The sequence below is a fragment of the Notothenia rossii genome (assembly GCF_949606895.1).
Source record: "Notothenia rossii genome assembly, chromosome: 5".
Classification (NCBI taxonomy): Eukaryota; Metazoa; Chordata; class Actinopteri; order Perciformes; family Nototheniidae; genus Notothenia; species Notothenia rossii.
The window spans coordinates 5,966,732-5,986,040 of NC_136903.1; the positions used below are offsets into that span (position 1 = coordinate 5,966,732).

General features: G+C 40.9%; 1 protein-coding gene across 1 annotated transcript in view; it reads left to right on the forward strand.

Annotated features, from left to right (window-relative positions):
- LOC307040406 (solute carrier family 23 member 2) overlaps positions 1-19,309 on the forward strand; it is a 58,466-nt gene that overhangs the window by 28,212 nt on the left and 10,945 nt on the right. The window contains exons 4-8 of the mRNA XM_079683199.1: positions 654-834; positions 2,256-2,437; positions 8,697-8,814; positions 10,731-10,887; positions 14,567-14,820. Coding sequence (XP_079539325.1) covers positions 654-834; positions 2,256-2,437; positions 8,697-8,814; positions 10,731-10,887; positions 14,567-14,820 — 892 coding nt within the window. The remainder of the gene's footprint in view (positions 1-653; positions 835-2,255; positions 2,438-8,696; positions 8,815-10,730; positions 10,888-14,566; positions 14,821-19,309) is intronic.

A 19,309-nucleotide genomic window follows, 5' to 3' on the forward strand; every position in this document is an offset into this window, starting at 1 on the left:
TTCAACATGTGAGAAGTAGAAAGTACAGGTATTTGAGTTCAACATGTAAGAAGTAGAAAGTACAGGTATTTGTGTTCAACATGTGAGAAGTAGAAAGTACAGGTATTTGAGTTCAACATGTAAGAAGTAGAAAGTACAGGTATTTGAGTTCAACATGTAAGAAGTAGAAAGTACAGGTATTTGAGTTCAACATGTAAGAAGTAGAAAGTACAGGTATTTGAGTTCAACATGTAAGAAGTAGAAAGTTCAGGTATTTGGGTTCAAAATGTACGAAGTCAAAGTAAAAAGTCGTCAGAAAAAGAACTAGTGGAGCAAAGTACTTATACCAGAAAAATGTATTTGTACTCCACTACTTCCCACCTCTTGAAATCATGTCTGTGGGTCAGTGGTTAAAAGGTACCTTATGTAAAAAAGTTTGTGAACATCTTGCTGAGATAATAAAAAAAATTGAGTTGGCATGGGATTTATTTTTTCTACACTTCAAAAGTAATTGTTTTCCCACTGGACTGAGAGAGAAGTAAACATCCTCATTAAAATGCTCAACCTTTAAACTTGCTTTGAACAGTTTCATGTCCTCCTAGTACGCAGAGACCTACAATATTTTGGTTAGGTGACCTCCTGACCTGTAACCCCGTCACCTTACTGACTTGCAGGTTACCCATCCTCCAGGGTGGGACGTTCAGCTTCATCACTCCAACCCTGGCCATCCTCGCTCTGCCCAAATGGCAATGTCCCGCCCCCAAAGCATCCATGATGCTGGCGGCGCAGAACAGCAGCAGCAGCCCGCTCCAGATGGACGACTCTGATGAGGTGTGGATGACACGAATGCGTGAGGTATGTCAAATATTCACTTTTAGACAGAGGATCCATCTGAGCACCTCATGTGGCCCGGCAGGGAATCCAATCAATTTCCTTGGCAGCAAGAATGGATTAAGGGGAACGATAAAGACCTCGTATGGCTTGGTCACACCTTAATGTTTGCATGATGATAGTAGCAGTCACGAGGTTCAGATATTCTGCCCGCCTTCAAGAAAGCTCACACAAAATGTACTTTTTGAAACCCGACATTCCTGTAAACCATGAGGGTCCAAACTGTTACGAAGGTCTGGCCCACTAGCTAGAGATGAGGTATATTGCCTCCTAAGTTCAGTGATAAGTTGGAAAGATCGATCCAATGTAGGTAAATTATTATAATTATTATTATCTCCATGCGTTTCCTTTATTATGTTGGCATCTCATTTCTTAAAACAGAAGCTTCAGATTGTTTATAAGAAGATGAAATATGAAGGGTGTATTTCAAGGTTGTTATGTAAATGTGTTATTGGGCTTTTTGTTATCAACTTAGATGTGTTGGAAATGGAATATGTTTTCAACTTTAATCGACTGAATCTATTAGAAAACTGGGCTTATTAACACATGAATACTGTGTAGAACATATATATTTAAGAAGTACAATATAAGACAAGCAGAAGTGTATTAGACTTAAGTCATTATACTTTTGAATTAGCTGAGGGACGATTAAAAAATGATCCACGGGCCGCATTTGGCCCCCGGGCCGTAGTTTGGACATCCCTGCTGTAAATGCTAAAACAGGAACCATGAAGTAGAAATAACATTTTGACTGCATAAAACCCATTCTAGTATAATAAACGGTGGGTTGAACAGGTCAACCCAACACCAGATTCATGGTTGTTTGGAAAGAGCTTTGTCCACCGTTTCCGCCTCTCACATTTCTTTTGGACATTTTTTAACCTTCCTCTTGGATGCACGCTCAGACGCTCTGGCGCTTTAAGCTTTCATAAAATATATTTTTTTGTGTCTTGGGTGCAGTGTGTGCGCCAGAGACCTGTCAAACACCTGACACTTTTTTTTACACTGACAGTCTTGCACTAATGTACATTCAAGATATTGAAGTGACTTTTATTTTGTATATATTGATTGTTGTGCTTTTGTTTAGGTCTTAATGTGTGCATGTGTATAAATGTATATACATATTTTATACATATTTTATATATATTTGTTTTTGGATTCGGGATTGTGGGAAACGGTATTTCGATCTCTCTGTCTGTACACACAAACTGAAAGATTGGCAATAAAGTTGACTTTGAAGAACCAGACCATATGTTGTACTTGGTTCGTCCGGGGACTTGAACCCGCCAAATCCAAACCCCTACGGATTTAGAACCTAGCATACTGTATGTATCGCAATTTTGAATCTTGAAATAATTGTGTCGCGACAACCCTCTCTCCCACAGATCCAGGGAGCCATCCTCGTGTCGTCTCTGGTCCAGATTGTCCTGGGTTTCTCCGGGCTGGTGGGTCTGGTGCTGAAATACATCGGCCCGCTGGCTATCGCTCCAACCATCAACCTCATCGGCCTGTCTCTGTTCATCGAAGCTGGGAAAAAGTCCGGAGGTCACTGGGGAATCGCTGCTCTGTGAGTGGATAGTGTTTGTTATCGATTGTTTGAAACCTACATATTAGAGCTACACAACATTTCAAAACGGAACTGGTGTAATATCAGTATAAGATCGCAATATTTGTTCAATTTCAATGGGTGAAAATACCTGCTTTGGTGCTGCAGGAAAGTCCCTGTCTTCTACAGTGATATCAAAAAATCCTTGATTGGTAAAGAGCTTCTTTAAAAATAACACCATGCCGATAAAATCACTTTTCTCCCTCAAATCCCAACTGCAATTTCAGTCTAAATATTGGCAATTTTCTTCCATAAAATTCATGAACATGTCGTTTCCTGAATGACAAAAATGTGTAGTATTATGTGTACTTCAATGTATTGTACGCATACACAGATAGGGGACAAATTACAGGAAAATACCAACATTAAGTATTTTATTAACTTGTTCCTCAACAAATCTCCAGAGATACACATCGTCTGTGTCAGGGTGAGTGAAGCAGGCAGGACCCAAATGCAAATTTCACAGATAATACCTTTAGTTCAAGGCTAAACTAGAACAAACAGAACACTAACCCGTGAACACAGTTATAGACAAACAAGGAACTCACAAAGACTAACAGAAAACACCGAACCGAAATGCACACAGGACTAATCAAACAAACAAGAGACAGGTGAGGAGGGAGGAGAAAACCCAGGGGCACCAGGTGAACACAATCGGGTAATCAGGTAGGAGGGAAAACAGACAGAAAGCAACAGGCAAGACAGGGGGTGAACACTTTTCAAAATAAAACAGGAAACCAAAGACAGAAACAGACAAGACAAAACACAACACAGACAGATCGTGACAGTCTGCTTAAAGATATATCACATTTGTTTTGGTTTTTATGACGTCCCCAGCCTGAGCCCAAAGTTTAGATCTAAGGATTTGTGAGATACATATCATATGATTTCCTACAAACTGTAACCTTAATACCCTTCATTAAGCATCTCCATTTGTTAGGTCTCTCATCTCAGTTATTTAGTTTTGTTCTTTGTTTTTTCATTCGTCTGTGTCTGCGGCTGTTCAGCACGTCTCCCTTAAAGCTTAGTGACATTAGGAGTAATGACAAAATAGCTTATTGATATAATAAGATTAGGGTTTCGACAAAGCAACTCTAGCATTTACAAGATCTCCGATTAAAGCTGAGGTTCCACAGATTACAGTATACATAGAAGTACATGGGAAACACATTACCAGACATAGGGTTTAATCTAATTACAATACTTTCTTTCTTTCTTTCTTTATCGAAGCAATCATCTCCACAATTTAAATTCTCAAAATCTCGACAATTGCTGTGTCCTTCTGCAGCTCACTGTTCCACATGAACTGATTTACCTTTATTGCTGACCTGTCCAGCCCCATGAAATCTGTCTTCATTTACCGCCGCCATCTCCAGATAATGCAGACTAAAGTCATTACACAGAGTGATCCTTGTGGGTTTTAAAAGGCTCAGCACATCCACCTCCTGGTGCCATGTATGGATGGTAATCAGTCATATCCTTCTTAGCCCTACTGCCCTGAATACCCCCCCCCCCCCCCCCTCCCTGATAACAGTCTACATGCAGGATAGCTAGGAGCTTACAGGAGCAGAGACACAGACATGTAATTCAACACTCCCCACACACAACCCTGAGACTGTAGTCTGCCATGAGACACAGTGCAGGGGAAATGAGGAAGTCAATTTCCAAAATATGATCAATATGACGAGCAAAGAAGATGTTGACATCCTTTATTTACTGAGAATGTACTTGAATGTAAAAGTGGGGAATGCAAAGTCAATAACTGGGTGGTTGAAAACTAAAGGTTTACTTTTTGAAATAAAATGTTTTAGAAATATAGTTAACTTTACAGTATGTTATTAATATCATATGGAGGTGACTGTGGCTAGTGGTTATTGTTTAATAGGCCCCTTCACATTATATGGTGAGTGGTTGGACCCCCCAGCTCTTATAGACCACATGTGAGGCAAGATACTGAACCACAAATTGCACCTGAAGGCATACGATATTTTATGTATGTAAGTGTTGGAAAGGAGCGCAATTAAAGGTCCCCTATGATACTGTTTTTCATCAATATATCACAGGTCTCAGATATATACAAAGCATGTCTCTGGAGTGTTTGGCTCCAAACACCAAACAGATCATTGCAGCATTACCCATAATCCCCTCTGTTTCAGCCCTGTTTCCAAAGTGCTGATTCTCTGTCTGTTACTTTAGATGAAAATAAGGAGCCCCTCCCCACGCCCCTCTGAGAGACATTTGGTTACAAAGAACTCAATGGTGCTCTAGGAGGAGATTCAGGTGATAAGATGGGGGGGGAGGGGGCTAATGGTTACACAAGACAAAACATCGTTATGACATCATAAAGTGGCCAAAATCTGATCAGCTCATTTTCAGACAGGTTTTTATTGAAATGGATCAAAAAGAGAGAGAATCTTTATTCCTGAAACATTTAGAGTCTCTTTCCACAGAGGGGACACATGTTGATGTAGAAGAGACATGAAGAAGAGGGGACACATGTTGATGTAGAAGAGACATGAAGAAGAGGGGACACATGTTGATGTAGAAGAGACATGGAGAAGAGGGGACACATGTTGATGTAGAAGAGACATGAAGAAGAGGGGACACATGTTGATGTAGAAGAGACATGAAGAAGAGGGGACACATGTTGATGTAGAAAAGACATGGAGAAGAGGGGACACATGTTGATGTAGAAGAGACATGAAGAAGAGGGGACACATGTTGATGTAGAAGAGACATGAAGAAGAGGGGACACATGTTGATGTAGAAGAGACATGGAGAAGAGGGGACACATGTTGATGTAGAAGAGACATGAAGAAGAGGGGACACATGTTGATGTAGAAGAGACATGGAGAAGAGGGGACACATGTTGATGTAGAGGAGACATGAAGAAGAGGGGACACATGTTGATGTAGAAGAGACATGGAGAAGAGGAGACACATGTTGATGTAGAAGAGACATGAAGAAGAGGGGACACATGTTGATGTAGAAGAGACATGAAGAAGAGGGGACACATGTTGATGTAGAAGAGACATGGAGAAGAGGGGACACATGTTGATGTAGAAGAGACATGAAGAAGAGGGGACACATGTTGATGTAGAAGAGACATGAAGAAGAGGGGACACATGTTGATGTAGAAAAGACATGGAGAAGAGGGGACACATGTTGATGTAGAAGAGACATGAAGAAGAGGGGACACATGTTGATGTAGAAGAGACATGGAGAAGAGGGGACACATGTTGATGTAGAAGAGACATGGAGAAGAGGGGACACATGTTGATGTAGAAGAGACATGAAGAAGAGGGGACACATGTTGATGTAGAAGAGACATGAAGAAGAGGGGACACATGTTGATGTAGAAGAGACATGAAGAAGAGGGGACACATGTTGATGTAGAAGAGACATGGAGAAGAGGGGACACATGTTGATGTAGAAGAGACATGAAGAAGAGGGGACACATGTTGATGTAGAAGAGACATGAAGAAGAGGGGACACATGTTGATGTAGAAAAGACATGGAGAAGAGGGGACACATGTTGATGTAGAAGAGACATGAAGAAGAGGGGACACATGTTGATGTAGAAGAGACATGAAGAAGAGGGGACACATGTTGATATAGAAGAGACATGGAGAAGAGGGGACACATGTTGATGTAGAAGAGACATGAAGAAGAGGGGACACATGTTGATGTAGAAGAGACATGGAGAAGAGGGGACACATGTTGATGTAGAAGAGACATGAAGAAGAGGGGACACATGTTGATGTAGAAGAGACATGAAGAAGAGGGGACACATGTTGATGTAGAAGAGACATGGAGAAGAGGGGACACATGTTGATGTAGAAGAGACATGAAGAAGAGGGGACACATGTTGATGTAGAAGAGACATGAAGAAGAGGGGACACATGTTGATGTAGAAAAGACATGGAGAAGAGGGGACACATGTTGATGTAGAAGAGACATGAAGAAGAGGGGACACATGTTGATGTAGAAGAGACATGAAGAAGAGGGGACACATGTTGATGTAGAAGAGACATGGAGAAGAGGGGACACATGTTGATGTAGAAGAGACATGAAGAAGAGGGGACACATGTTGATGTAGAAGAGACATGGAGAAGAGGGGACACATGTTGATGTAGAAGAGACATGGAGAAGAGGGGACACATGTTGATGTAGAGGAGACATGAAGAAGAGGGGACACATGTTGATGTAGAAGAGATATGGAGAAGAGGGGACACATGTTGATGTAGAAGAGACATGGAGAAGAGGGGACACATGTTGATGTAGAAGACACATGAAGAAGTGTGTTGCATAATAGGTGACCTTTAAACAATATGTCATGTGACGTAATGTTTGATCATAGTATAAATAAGACTGCGGCACTCCTCAGGGGAAACTCAAAACACATCTCCTGCATCTCACGCCCCGAGGTGTTCTGGCCCTGTAGGTTTTTCATACAAAATCAAACAGGATATCTTAGAATTAGCCTTATAATACACAATACATTTTCTATGTCATTGTTTCAACTACAATGTTTAAATTGGAATTGAGCAACTTGCTTACTGAACATCTCCTTTCTTTCCAGTAATCTTGTCTTGTGCACATTTCTTAGTATTCCCATGGCTTCAAACATTCCCACTACGCAGCATGAAGTGCTTCACGCTCAGCATGAAATGTCATTTAAAGGCACGGAGTAAAGTCATTTATAATGTTCAAATGGAACTTGTACTTTTACTTACCCATAATCCTTTACACGTTGACAAGTATTGTGTAGTTACGCCTACTGTGTCAAATGGCATGTTTTCACTTGCTGTGGCCGTCCCTCTAACTGTGATCTATGGAAGCATGCCATGCTCAGGCAGGATAACTAATGGCCTACAGCAGGGGTCTGCAACCTTTTTGACCAAAAGAGACATTTTGCTGCTTTTTCCAAAACATTTTTTTGTCTGGAGCCGCAAAACATATTTCATAGCTTGATAGCTAACAACGTTGTATTTATTGTTATATCAGACAAAAACTAAAGTTGTTTTGCATGTATTAGGCTATGTATTACATTATATAAAACTGTTAACCTCTAATAAGAAACAAAGAACTCTTATAAGGAGAATTACAAATAATACACAGGCCTACTTTAAAATAAATTAAACACAGCACTTGGGGAGTCCTCTGCACATTTGAAGGGAAAACAAATATTATTAAAATGGGCCCACTTTGAAATAAATAAAACATATAGCTGCACCCTAAAGAGAGTTAAAGGTAGGGTAGGTAAGAATGGAGAAACCAGCTCGAGTGCGCTAGAATTTGAAAATACACAACCGGAAAAAATATGCCTCTTCCTTCAGACTTCCTTACAGAGCCCCTCCTCCAACACATACGAACGCGCACATGACCAATGAAGGCACGAGATAAGTCTGTGCACAGATGGAAGGCTGACAGGCAGGTAGGCCATCCAGTTATTTTAGCCGCTAAAATGATTGGTCGTGCTTTTTACAGCGCAACGGCTTCCAGAGATTACTTTTTGTATGTATTTATTATCAACGCATTTAACATATTCATTGCTATCGGGACGTTAAGAGCATTCCATGGAATATAACAAAAAGTGTTTTCTGAAATAAATAACATACCCCATTGAATTATGACTGAAGATCGTCAGCTGTCTTCCTCTCCCGTGTTGTTCCTTGATACGTAAAGGCTGCAGCACCGTTGACAACTTCTCTCCACATATCAAACATACCGGTAAACCAGCATCGTTTGCTGTGAAAGCATATAACTCTGTCCACGCAGAATTAAATCCTGTGTTCCTCCGGTGCTTTTCTTTGATTTATCCATAGTTCGCTCATTTAGCCGGGGGTCAGGTTATTCACCCGCAGGGAAAGGCGCTGGCGCGGGACAGTAGCACGATGTGTGCATATTTTAGTTGACCTAATTAAAACCGTTTTGCTTTTTATTTATGTGTCACAGTATCACCTCAAAATACAAGATACGAAACATTTTCAACCGTGCAACAAAATATAAATAGTCCTACAAGTACTTTTATTTTATTTCCTTCTTATTTTTGTCTAAGCCTATGGTCTAAGCTCAAGGGAGCCAGAGCAGAGGGCTTAAAGGGCCGCATGCGGCCCGAGGGCCGCGGGTTGCCGACCCCTGGCCTAGAGCAAGGGCCAGGTCATCGGGGAAACCACTGTGAGCGAGACATTTTATCCTGTCTTCTGTTTTCCCACAGCACGGTCTGTCTGATCCTACTGTTCTCGCAGTACCTCAGCAAAGTCGATGTTCCGATGATCGCTTACAAGGATAAGAAGTGGAAGGTTTTCCAGTATCCCCTCTTTAAGCTCTTCTCTGTGAGTTCCCAACATTGCTGCTTTTATCTTGTACACCATTGGCATCTGAATTGTTTGTTAAGTTGAGGTCATATGTGACTTGAAAAAGGTATGACGAAATGACAGGATTGTGTATTTTCTGGGCTTGGAATTGACTTGAGTAAACGCAACCCCAGTCAAAGTCTTTAAATATAATTATCCTGTGACTACAGTTCAACAGTGCTAGCGGCTATAGGTCAACACAAAAAATGTGTTTTTAAACCATCATTATATAACAATAGGTTTAAGTCATGCACGAAAGCTTCTGGTCGCTTTCTATCATAACTGTAAGCTGCTTGTATTTGATTGGTTGATTTACACTGACAATAGAGTATAAATATGTTTACTGGAAATGAATGCAGTATAACTTGTTTTTATCAATAGGCAGAACATTTTACTTTCAGTTCATCAAGAGGTGAACAAAACAGGTGTTACATGAATAGTAAGCATAACGTTGGAATAGGCCATGCTTTGTATCAGCTTGGTGTGAATGATTATTGTGAAGAAGTGGTTTTAAAAGATTTAAAAATATATAAAAACTTAATGTAGGAGCCCATCCAGACAACGAAAGGCTGTAGGACTCTGTTTGGCTTCAGGGTTTGAATGATTTATGAATTAAGCCCCACACATTTTGACAGAATGACTCACATCTTGTGAACGCCTAAAACGCAAACAAAAAAACCCTAGAGGTCTTGAACTTACAGTAAACAAAGTTCTGTCATTCAAAGCTATTCATCACTGTGTGTTGTCCATCAAATCAAGGCATACAAAAGTAAAAGGTGGCACTTTGAGCCAGGGGTTAACGTACATAGAAAAAGAGAATGTATGAGGTTAGCCAACACCCAACAGTTTCTTGGAAGGTCCCATTCATGTTTCAGTGGTTGTGTAATGCATGGCTTACTCTGAATGTTTCATCTGTAGTTTAAATATTATACCTAATTGTTTCACAATGATTTCTCCTCTATACAACTATAAATGGAGGTATCAGAATGGCAAAAGTGCAGAAACAATATAAACACATTTCTCTGGCATGTTATTCTGCCCTTAAGCCAGGGGTTCCCAAAGTGGGGAATACAGATAAAACAGTTATAAAAAAATAATAAAGTGTGCATAGACCCCCCCCCCCCCCCCCCCCCCCGTTGACAGGGGTCGCCAGCCTCTGGCACTGTTATTTTGAACGCCCTGCCTTAAGTTACTGTTTGACTTTCATCAAAGATCAACATTCTTCTGCAGGACTCTTCACTCCCGCATAATCCTTTTACAAATGCTTTCAGAAGTGCACAGCGGTACAATGCACAAAGGCACATCCATGCTGAGATTGATCTAGAAGCAGTCGAGTAACAAAACCATGTCTTTGGCTCGTCATTGGCTTGTGATTGAAATCAAGATTCAAAGGTTTCCATGTCATTTGCACATCAGCTACAGTGTAGAAAAGGCAATGAAAATGTTATGACCCCAGCTCCTCTAAATAAAATACAAATAAGAAATAGTGCTATAAGTCTATATACATGTAAATAGAATATGACAAGAACAGAATGTCAAATTACATATTGTATATTAAGACGAAATTAAATACGGTTTATTACGGTGATAACTATTTAGATAAATAAGTCAATTGCAAGATAACAAACAGGTGAATGTTTATCGAGGCACTTAACAGAGCTCAGGTGTTTAGGAGAAATCAGATGATTGGCAGGTTATCAGATGCTAGGCCTGTACAGGAGGTGAGTTTAATATTTTAATCAATAGCTTCAAGGGTTTTTATTCTTCAAAACGTGCAGTGAATCCTGCCTCAACAGGCCAGAAGAAGTTGCTTATATAAATGGGTTTTTTTTCTACATTGGTTGAACATCACTGTGTTTGTGCTGAGACTCTCTGTATCTGATGACACATTCTAGGCTCTGTTCGGGATGTGTGGCGCCTGGTTGGTCTGCTTCTTACTGACCATCTTTGATGTCTTTCCATCAAAGTCCGATGAGTATGGTTTCTCAGCCAGGACTGACATCAGCCTGGACGCTGTGACAAACTCCCCCTGGTTCCATGTACCGTACCCAGGTAAGTGCAGTCATATTATACCTAATTGTTTAAACCTGGTCACATTGAAACCTTAGAGCAGCGGTGTCCAAACTACGGCCTGGGGGCCAAATGCGGCCCGCGGGCCATTTTGAATCGGCCCTGAACAAATAAAAAAAGTATAATGAAATATGGTCCTCAAATGAAACTTTTGCTTTTCTTATATTGTGCTTCTTAAATATATATGTACAAATATATTACACAATAGTATTCCTGTGTTAATAAGCCCACTTTTAAAATAAATGTTGTTGCATTACAAGCTTGAAATACACCCTTAATATGTCATCTTATCATAAACAATCTGAGGCTTCTGTTTTAAGGGATGAGTTGCCAAGAAGATCAATTAAACGCATAGAGAGCTGTGATGTACGTTTTTTTCTTAAAGCATATTCATGTATCAAGCCTAATTTACCTACATTTTGCTAACTTACACCTTAACTTAGGAGGCAATGTACCTCTAGTGAGAGGTCCAGCCCTTCATATATTTTTCTGTATGTGGCCCTCGCTGAAAAAAGTTTGGACACCCCTGCCTAACGGCCCGTCTACACTACAGGCATCGAAAAATGCTTTCAACGCTTCGCCTATTCACTTGAATGGGGTGACGTAGAAGATTTTTAATCTTCGCCGAACTGCATTGTGGGGAGCATGGCATGGCTTTGCAAGCATCACGAGCATCTATCGGAAGTTGAACAATGTTCAACTTTTGAGGCTCGATGCTTGGCATCAGCCAATCAAATCCCGTTTATGCAAATCCCGCCAGTGCAAGCGCTAGCCAATCAAACCGCGTGCAAGCTGGGAGAGCCAGACCGCAGTTCATTTCCTCATATTCCAAACGAGATATTACGGCCCGTCTACACTACAGGCATAAAAAAATCTTGAAGCTGGGCGTGTCTGAAGCTTGGCGATTTTTTGCGAGCAACGCGACCAACAACCAATCACATGAATCTCCCGCCCCCGACATACAAAGCAATAGCAATGTTAAAACGAAGTAAACTGGATATACCTCCCTCCATGCCTGGTTCCTCCGGTTTGTATCCCGGTAAATAGTTCTGGTCGTAAAGAACCGGGTGTTACAGCTATTTTTCGCAGAGCTTTTTTTTAATAGTTGCAACCCTCTTGGTTTCAACTGTTTGGGGGTAGGGTTATTTGGGGTACAATGTCAAAATGTCCTAACTGTCTACAGTTGTTTCACCCGGCTTAGTACTGGGGTTTCTGCAGTTTATTCAACTTGTTTGCCAGCCTCTCCCTAATGTAATCTTTCACAAAACATCCAAACTGAATGCAAACAGAGGACGTTCTGCGGCTTAGAAGAAGGTTGCACAACTAATGACCCGTAAAGTTAAAGTATCAGTGTTTGCTTAGAAGTGATCTCCAGCTAATATATTTTACAACATGGAATAATGACTATTTCTTATTCAATGATCGTTTTTCACAACCACAATTGGTAAAGAAGCAATGTGGAGACCATGTGGAGCATGTGTTCCTTAGTTTCTTGGAACATCTGCTGCCATAATAAAACTCTACAACGTTTGGACTGATTTTCAAACCTGATCATTTAACGGTTCATGGTTTTCTCTTATAACGGTCATGCAAATAGTTTATATTTCACTAGAATCTTCTTTGTTCTGTCAAATATTAAATGCATGTGTGCTTCAAAAGCAATCAATATATTTAGGGTGTTCATTTTGGGGTCAGTTTCCATATTCATAAATGTAAATGGGAACAATGTAAGACTTTATGATTATTGCCATGTGGCAAAACATTCGAATATACACACACAGACACATTTGGCTCAACATGTTGCTGTTAAAAATCTCTGTACATAATGTTTTTTGGCAGGACATTATATTACGTAAGCATACAATAGTATAACGGATCATTTCAAAAGCAACAACTGAATAAAACACAATGCAAACCAATAGTATTTTCAATGCAGGCATTAATAACTGAGGTGCCTGTTCAATTATTATCAAAATTACCATCTAATGATATGTATGCAAATGATGCTCAGTGGTATTTTATGACGTTTTTTATGAATATGAACCCTGTTTTTTTATGAATAGGTTTCTTGGCTCAAATAATGTGAGAGCATATTCTTTACATGCCTTTAAAAAGTTCTGTATTCATGCCACTAATGGGATACATCTGCATGGTATCTAAAAGAGTGGATGCCAGTAATGTAGGATGGAGTAAGACATGAGATTGAATAAAACTTAGTCTTCCGGATTGAACTTCGATGAGCTTAATTTAAATCAGATGTGTACATACAGTCGTTGTAAGAAAAAGATAACCCCTATTAGTTATAACAGGTTCAAAAAAAGCTGCTTCCCACACATCCACTTTTTGAGTAGCTTGTTTATATGTAAGTATTTGTGTAAGGATGTTGTAACTATACAGAGCTTGAGCAATACTTTATGTAATTGTGGTCATGCTAATAAAGATATTCAATTGAATTGTATCAGGAACTCTAAAGTCCACAAGACTTCAAAGGTCAGGCAGTTCAATTGAATAATGTAAGGAAATACAATCTTAGAATGATATTTGGATCAAAATGTTTGTGTACCAGATTGAGTTAAGTCGACATGGCGTCTTGTTGACCTTTGGTCTCGACCTTTGGTCTTCTTGTCTATAAATCCTCAATGGGTTTAGTAAGATTGTTTTATCTTTCTACATAATGTTTCTTGACCTTTAAGATCATCTGGTAGCAGTCTGCTAGACAATCCTTTAAAACCAGGTAGAGAACATTCAGTTGATATGTCACCCAGACAAAACCTCAAAACATATTTACATCATAGACTCTATGCATTACGTTAATGCACACAATGTACCAACCCAGTCTCATGGCATTTCGTGTTCACCAACACGATTTTCCCCTTTTCTTCGTGTTGCACAGCACGATTTTAAAAGCAATGTATTTCTATTAGTAGTCTCACGGCATTACGTGTTATAGGAAGCTGTCTGGTTCATAAAAACATGTTCTTACTCTAATATCAAGCCACAATTATTGCTTTTATTTTAAATCTTTTTTTCCTTCTAATTTGTTATTCTTTTCAAAATAACACAATGTTATTTACTCACCAATAACACACAATTATCCTTGTTTTTTTTTATTTGTTTAGTTCCATAATCTCTGGCTTTTTTGGCGTCCGTCAGGAACTGAATTTCAAAATAAAATATGTACACACAGTCCGGCAGTGGCTCAGTCAGTAGGGGCTTGGACTGTGAGCCGTAGGGTTGCTGGTTCAAGTCTCCGACCAGACCTAAATATGGAGTGTGGACTGCTACTTGGAGAGGTCCCAGTTCACCTCCTGCCCTGCCGTGGTGCCCTTGAGCAAGGCACCGGACATATTAATTCAATGATTTAAGGCTTTTATTGTCATTTGTACATAGCTACAGTGTAGTTATGAAAAAAATAAAAAATTAGGTCACAGGCTCCTCCAACAGCGCAACATAATACAACAGATACAATAATGGAAGTAAATACAATAAAATATAATATGCACCACAAGACCAAGTGAAATTCCTCGTACGCGTCAACCTACCTGGTAAATAACCTTTTTCTGTTTGTGATTCTGAAAGGATTTTGGCAGAATGTAGGTCTTAGAGATGTGGTCTGCATCTAACTGAATGGAAACTAATTGTGCCTTCTCTGAACACACAGGTCAATGGGGTATGCCCACATTTAGTGTGTCTTCAGTGTTGGGTATGATGGCGGGCGTCTTGGCGTCCACCATGGAATCGATCGGGGACTACTATGCTTGTGCACGCTTGTCTGGCGCTCCTCCTCCCCCAACTCACGCCATAAACCGAGGAATCGCAGTAGAGGGCATCGGCTGCGTCCTGGCTGCTCTTTGGGGAACAGGAAACGGGACCACGTCCTACAGCCAGAACATCGCTGCACTCGGCATTACCAAGGTACACAAATGTTATTAAAGGTTTCCTATCATGCTATTTTCAGGCATATATTATGGGTCTCAGATATATTAAAATACATTAAAAACATGTCTATGATATGTTTTGCTCAAAATACCAAGCAGATCATGCATTTTAGACATCCCTCATATTCTATATCCCTCTTAAGACCTGTTAGAGAAACGCTGTTCTGGGTCCTTAGCTTGAAAAAAAAAAAAAAGAGGAGGGGAAGCTAATGCCTACTCAGAATTCTACCGGTAGATACAGTTAAATTCTGCCGTGGCCTGTGATTTAACGCCATATCATGTTCCACAGCACATCAAAGATTATTTCTGAAGCAGTATAGAGCTCAAATGCTTTTTCTCTTGCGGGTTTACCACAAGGTGAGTTCCTTTTTTTATTTACACATTCTCTCTCCGGTACAGCTTAGCTCTGAGTGTTAGTAATGCTTGCTAATGTAAACAAAGAGCATGTTACGTCCAAACATGTCGCGCATTGTTTCTGATGTTTCTGATAGTGCCGTGGGTCCACATTTCCGGTATTACATCATATCAGACGCAAATCTGGATCAGCTCCGTCGTTCCCCCGTTTTTAGAGATTTGGGTACGGAGGAAAAGAGGGTTTCTTTTTCTGACACTTTGTGAGACACACCGGGGACACATATTTATTTATAAAAGACATGAAAAAGTGCATTTTGCATTTTGCATAATAAGTGACCTTTAAAGTATTCTAATGTGTTTAAGGACCCTTGTTTTATGACTCTGCAGAGGCTCAGGAGGTAGAAGGTCGTCCTTCAATCATAAGTTTGTTGTTCAACCCCAGCGCCTGAAGTCAACATGTCAATGTGTCCTTCAACAGGATACATAACCCCGAATTGCCCCCAATGCTTGGCCAATGGCGTGTGAATGTGGGAGGATGTTGGTTTCCTTGAGCATGCCTCTGCCTATGTATGAATGTGTCAGTGACGTGCGGTGAGCTTCATGGCTGGTGAGGCACTGACTCTTTCAGAGTCAGATTTACAAATACTATATTTTGACCTTAATCAAAATATTCGGTTATTTTGAAGAGCTTTTTTAGTCTGATGCTTCGATTCATTTTAAACAGACCGTTCAACAAAAGGATACCCAAAATCTAAATATTGGATTGTTCTTTCTTAGTAAGATCCCATTTTTATTACAATTGTGGTCTTACCTTGACTTGAAGATTAAGTCCATGCTCTCCTTCTGGACAACAATCTGTATTAGTTTTTTGTAAAAGTCCTCCTTATCTTCCTGTAGTTTGAAAAGTCTAGTTTGTTGTTTGTGTCTCCGTCTCTGCGTAGAATAACAGTAGCAACAAGAACCTGTGGGCTCACGTGCGCCCCCTTCAGTGCGGCAGAGGTTATGGCTGCCTCTCCTGCTGCTTTTTTCATTGCCGTTATATGATGAGACCAGCGAGCCTAAATATCATATATACGTGAAATAAGTTATTTAGAGACTATGGATGGCGAGGATACATTTAATAAAGGGGTCTACAAACATTACATTGGTGACATACAGTGAGATAGTAACAGGCATGCGCTTAGGGCCCGCTTTCCAGCCAGTTTCTGTGGGGTGACGCATTCTGAGGTGAGGCAGAGCTCATCTGTGCCTCACCTCACCCCACAGTAACTGGCTTGAGCGCGCTCACAAAATAAGTGCCCGCGCTAAATTAGTGCCCGCGCTCCAGCAAGTTACTGTGGGCTTACGAGAGGCAGAGCTATTTTGACTTTAAAAAGCGATTGGAATCATACATTAATCACACTTACATCATAGATCGGTGGAGACATTTTATTATTATTACTATTTAGTTTTTCTTTAGTTGTTTTTCCGTTACATTGGAGTATGACAGGTGAGGCTCTGACTCCCCTGCCTCACCTGACTGCACGTCGCTGGAATGTGTGTATGCCTTCTACCATATGACTCCAATGTGTCCAATATCATATAAATGCTTTCAAAACATTTTCAAAGCTAGTATAGACACGAACTCCATGTCACACTGTAACTTAAACACACCAAGTTCAAACCGGCCTCTTGTTTGCATACACCAAAGCCTAATCCTGCCAATGTCAGAATTAGCTTTTGGCTATTCGGCTAACAAATTACTGAATCTTGACAGGCAAATGCTTGTCACTTCATGTCTTTTATGACTCGCAGAGCGTAGTGATGTTTCTTTGCCCCTCTGTGCTTCCCCAAGGCTGAATTCCCGCTGCTGTCTTTTCTACCTGTAATTTACAAGCTCAAGTTCACTTCAATGAGCTCATACCTTTCAAATGTTCTCTATTACAAATTCATAAGCTTTTATTGTCATTGTACATAATACAACGAGATTTATAGTCACTGCTCCAGCGAGTGGTTTGAAAACAGACATATTAAAAACACAGATTAAAAGGTCTGACAGTTTCGACCAGCAAGTAGTGCACACAGCTTCGGACGGTCCGATTAATCAATAAATCAATAAATAAATAAGTGAATAAAATAGAATTATGATAAAATATATAATAAATATTACAGTGTATACATCGAAACAGATCATGATTATTGCACAGTGGGGATATGGGGAGTTATTTTTGTGTGTTTAATGTCCTAATGGCCCATGGGAAGAAACTGTTTGTGAATCTGGAGGTCCGGGCTTTCAGTGATTGGTAGCGCCGGCCCGAGGGCAGCAGGTCGAACAGTTGACGTGCTGGGTGGGATAAGTCCTTCAGGATGGAACTTGTCCTCCTGAGGCAGCGAGAGCTGGTGATGTCTACCAGAGAGGGCAGAGGGCAGCCAATAATCCTCTGGGCCGTGTTAATGACCCTCTGCAGAGCCTTCCTGTCGGCAGCCGTGCACCCTGCATACCAAGCAGAAATGCAGTATGTGAGGAAGCTCTCAACTGTAGAGCGATAGAAGGTCACCAGCAGCTTCTGATTCAGATTATTCTTTCTGAGCAGTCTCGGGAAGTACAGTCACTGCTGGGCCTTCTCTTTCACTGCCGTGGTGTTTGTGGACCAGGTGAGCTCCTGGGAGAAGTGGACTCCCAGAAATGTAAATGAAGGCACCCTCTCTACACAGTCCCCGTTAATGTAGAGGGGGGCGTGGTCTATTTCTCCTGAAATCGATAATAATTTATTTCGTTTTTATTGAGTTTAGCAGTAGGTTGTTGACCGCGCACCACTCAGTCAGTTTCCGGACCTCCTCTCTATAGGCTGTCTCATCACCTCCTGAGACGAGCCCGATGACGGTTGTGTCATCTGCATATTTAATGATGGTGTTTGAAGGGTAGGTGGGAGAGCAGTCATGCGTGTATAAGGCATACAGGAGTGGACTTAGCACACAGCCCTGGGGAGAGCCAGTGCTGAGTGTTAGGGTGGAAGAGAGATGGGAGCCCAGTTTCACACATTGTGGTCTGTTTGGCAGGAAATCCTTTATCCAGGCGCAGGTGGAGGGGGGCAGGTGGAGGTCAAGAAGTTTATTTATGAGGATGTCAGGGATAATGGTGTTGAAGGCTGAGCTGTAATCTATAAAGAGAAGCCTAGCATAATTCCCTGGATGTTCCAGGTGGCTTAGTGTGATGTGGAGGGTTATGGCAATAGCATCCTCCGTGGAGCGGTTTGGCCTGAAGGCAAACTGATGATGATCAAAGGCTGGGGGGAGGCAGGCCTTGGTGTGATGTGAGACCAGCCGCTCAAAGCATTTCATAACCACCGATGTTAGGGCAATGGGCCTGAAGTTATTTAGGCTGCTGTTGGCTGCTGTTGTTTTGGGGGCGGGGATTATGATTGCTGATTTTAAGCATGATGGGATGATGGCTTGGGTCAGGGAGAGATTGAAAATCCTGGTGAAAATCTCAGATAGTTGGTCCGCACATGACACAAGTACCTTCCCAGGTACAGCGTCAGGTCCTGCAGCTTTCCTGGGGTTCACTAACCTCAGTTCTCGTCTCACTTGGTGTTGATGAAGTGTTAGTGAGGTGCTGCTGTAGACTGGAGGAGGCGCTGTTTGTCTGACTGCCTCAAACCGTGCAAAGAAACTAATTAAATATATTTACAGGTTTGATTCAATACTTACATAGCTGTCTTTTTTGCCTGTTTGAGAGCAACTGTTTGATGTAAAATTCAGACTCATGATATGAAATGATGTGTGTTACTTTGGTCATTTTGCCAAGTTGTATATTCGTATCAATCAACTAAAAGTTCCTTGATCAGAGTTTCTTCATCAGAGTTTCCTCATCAGAGTTTCTTCATCAGAGTTTCCTCAATGTCGAAATGTACCAATAAGAATCGAGTACTCAACTAATACGTGCAATAAACTGAATGATCATCCGGCCCTATAACAAAGCTAAAGCTATGTTTATTGATTTTGTGATATCAAGTTGGCTATGGTTACCGATGCCTTGATGCTGTGCGTTGTCTTGCAGCAGCTTGTGTGTTTTGGGGGAGTGGCTTAAAGGTCCGCTATTATACTGTTTTTCATCAATATATTATAGCTCT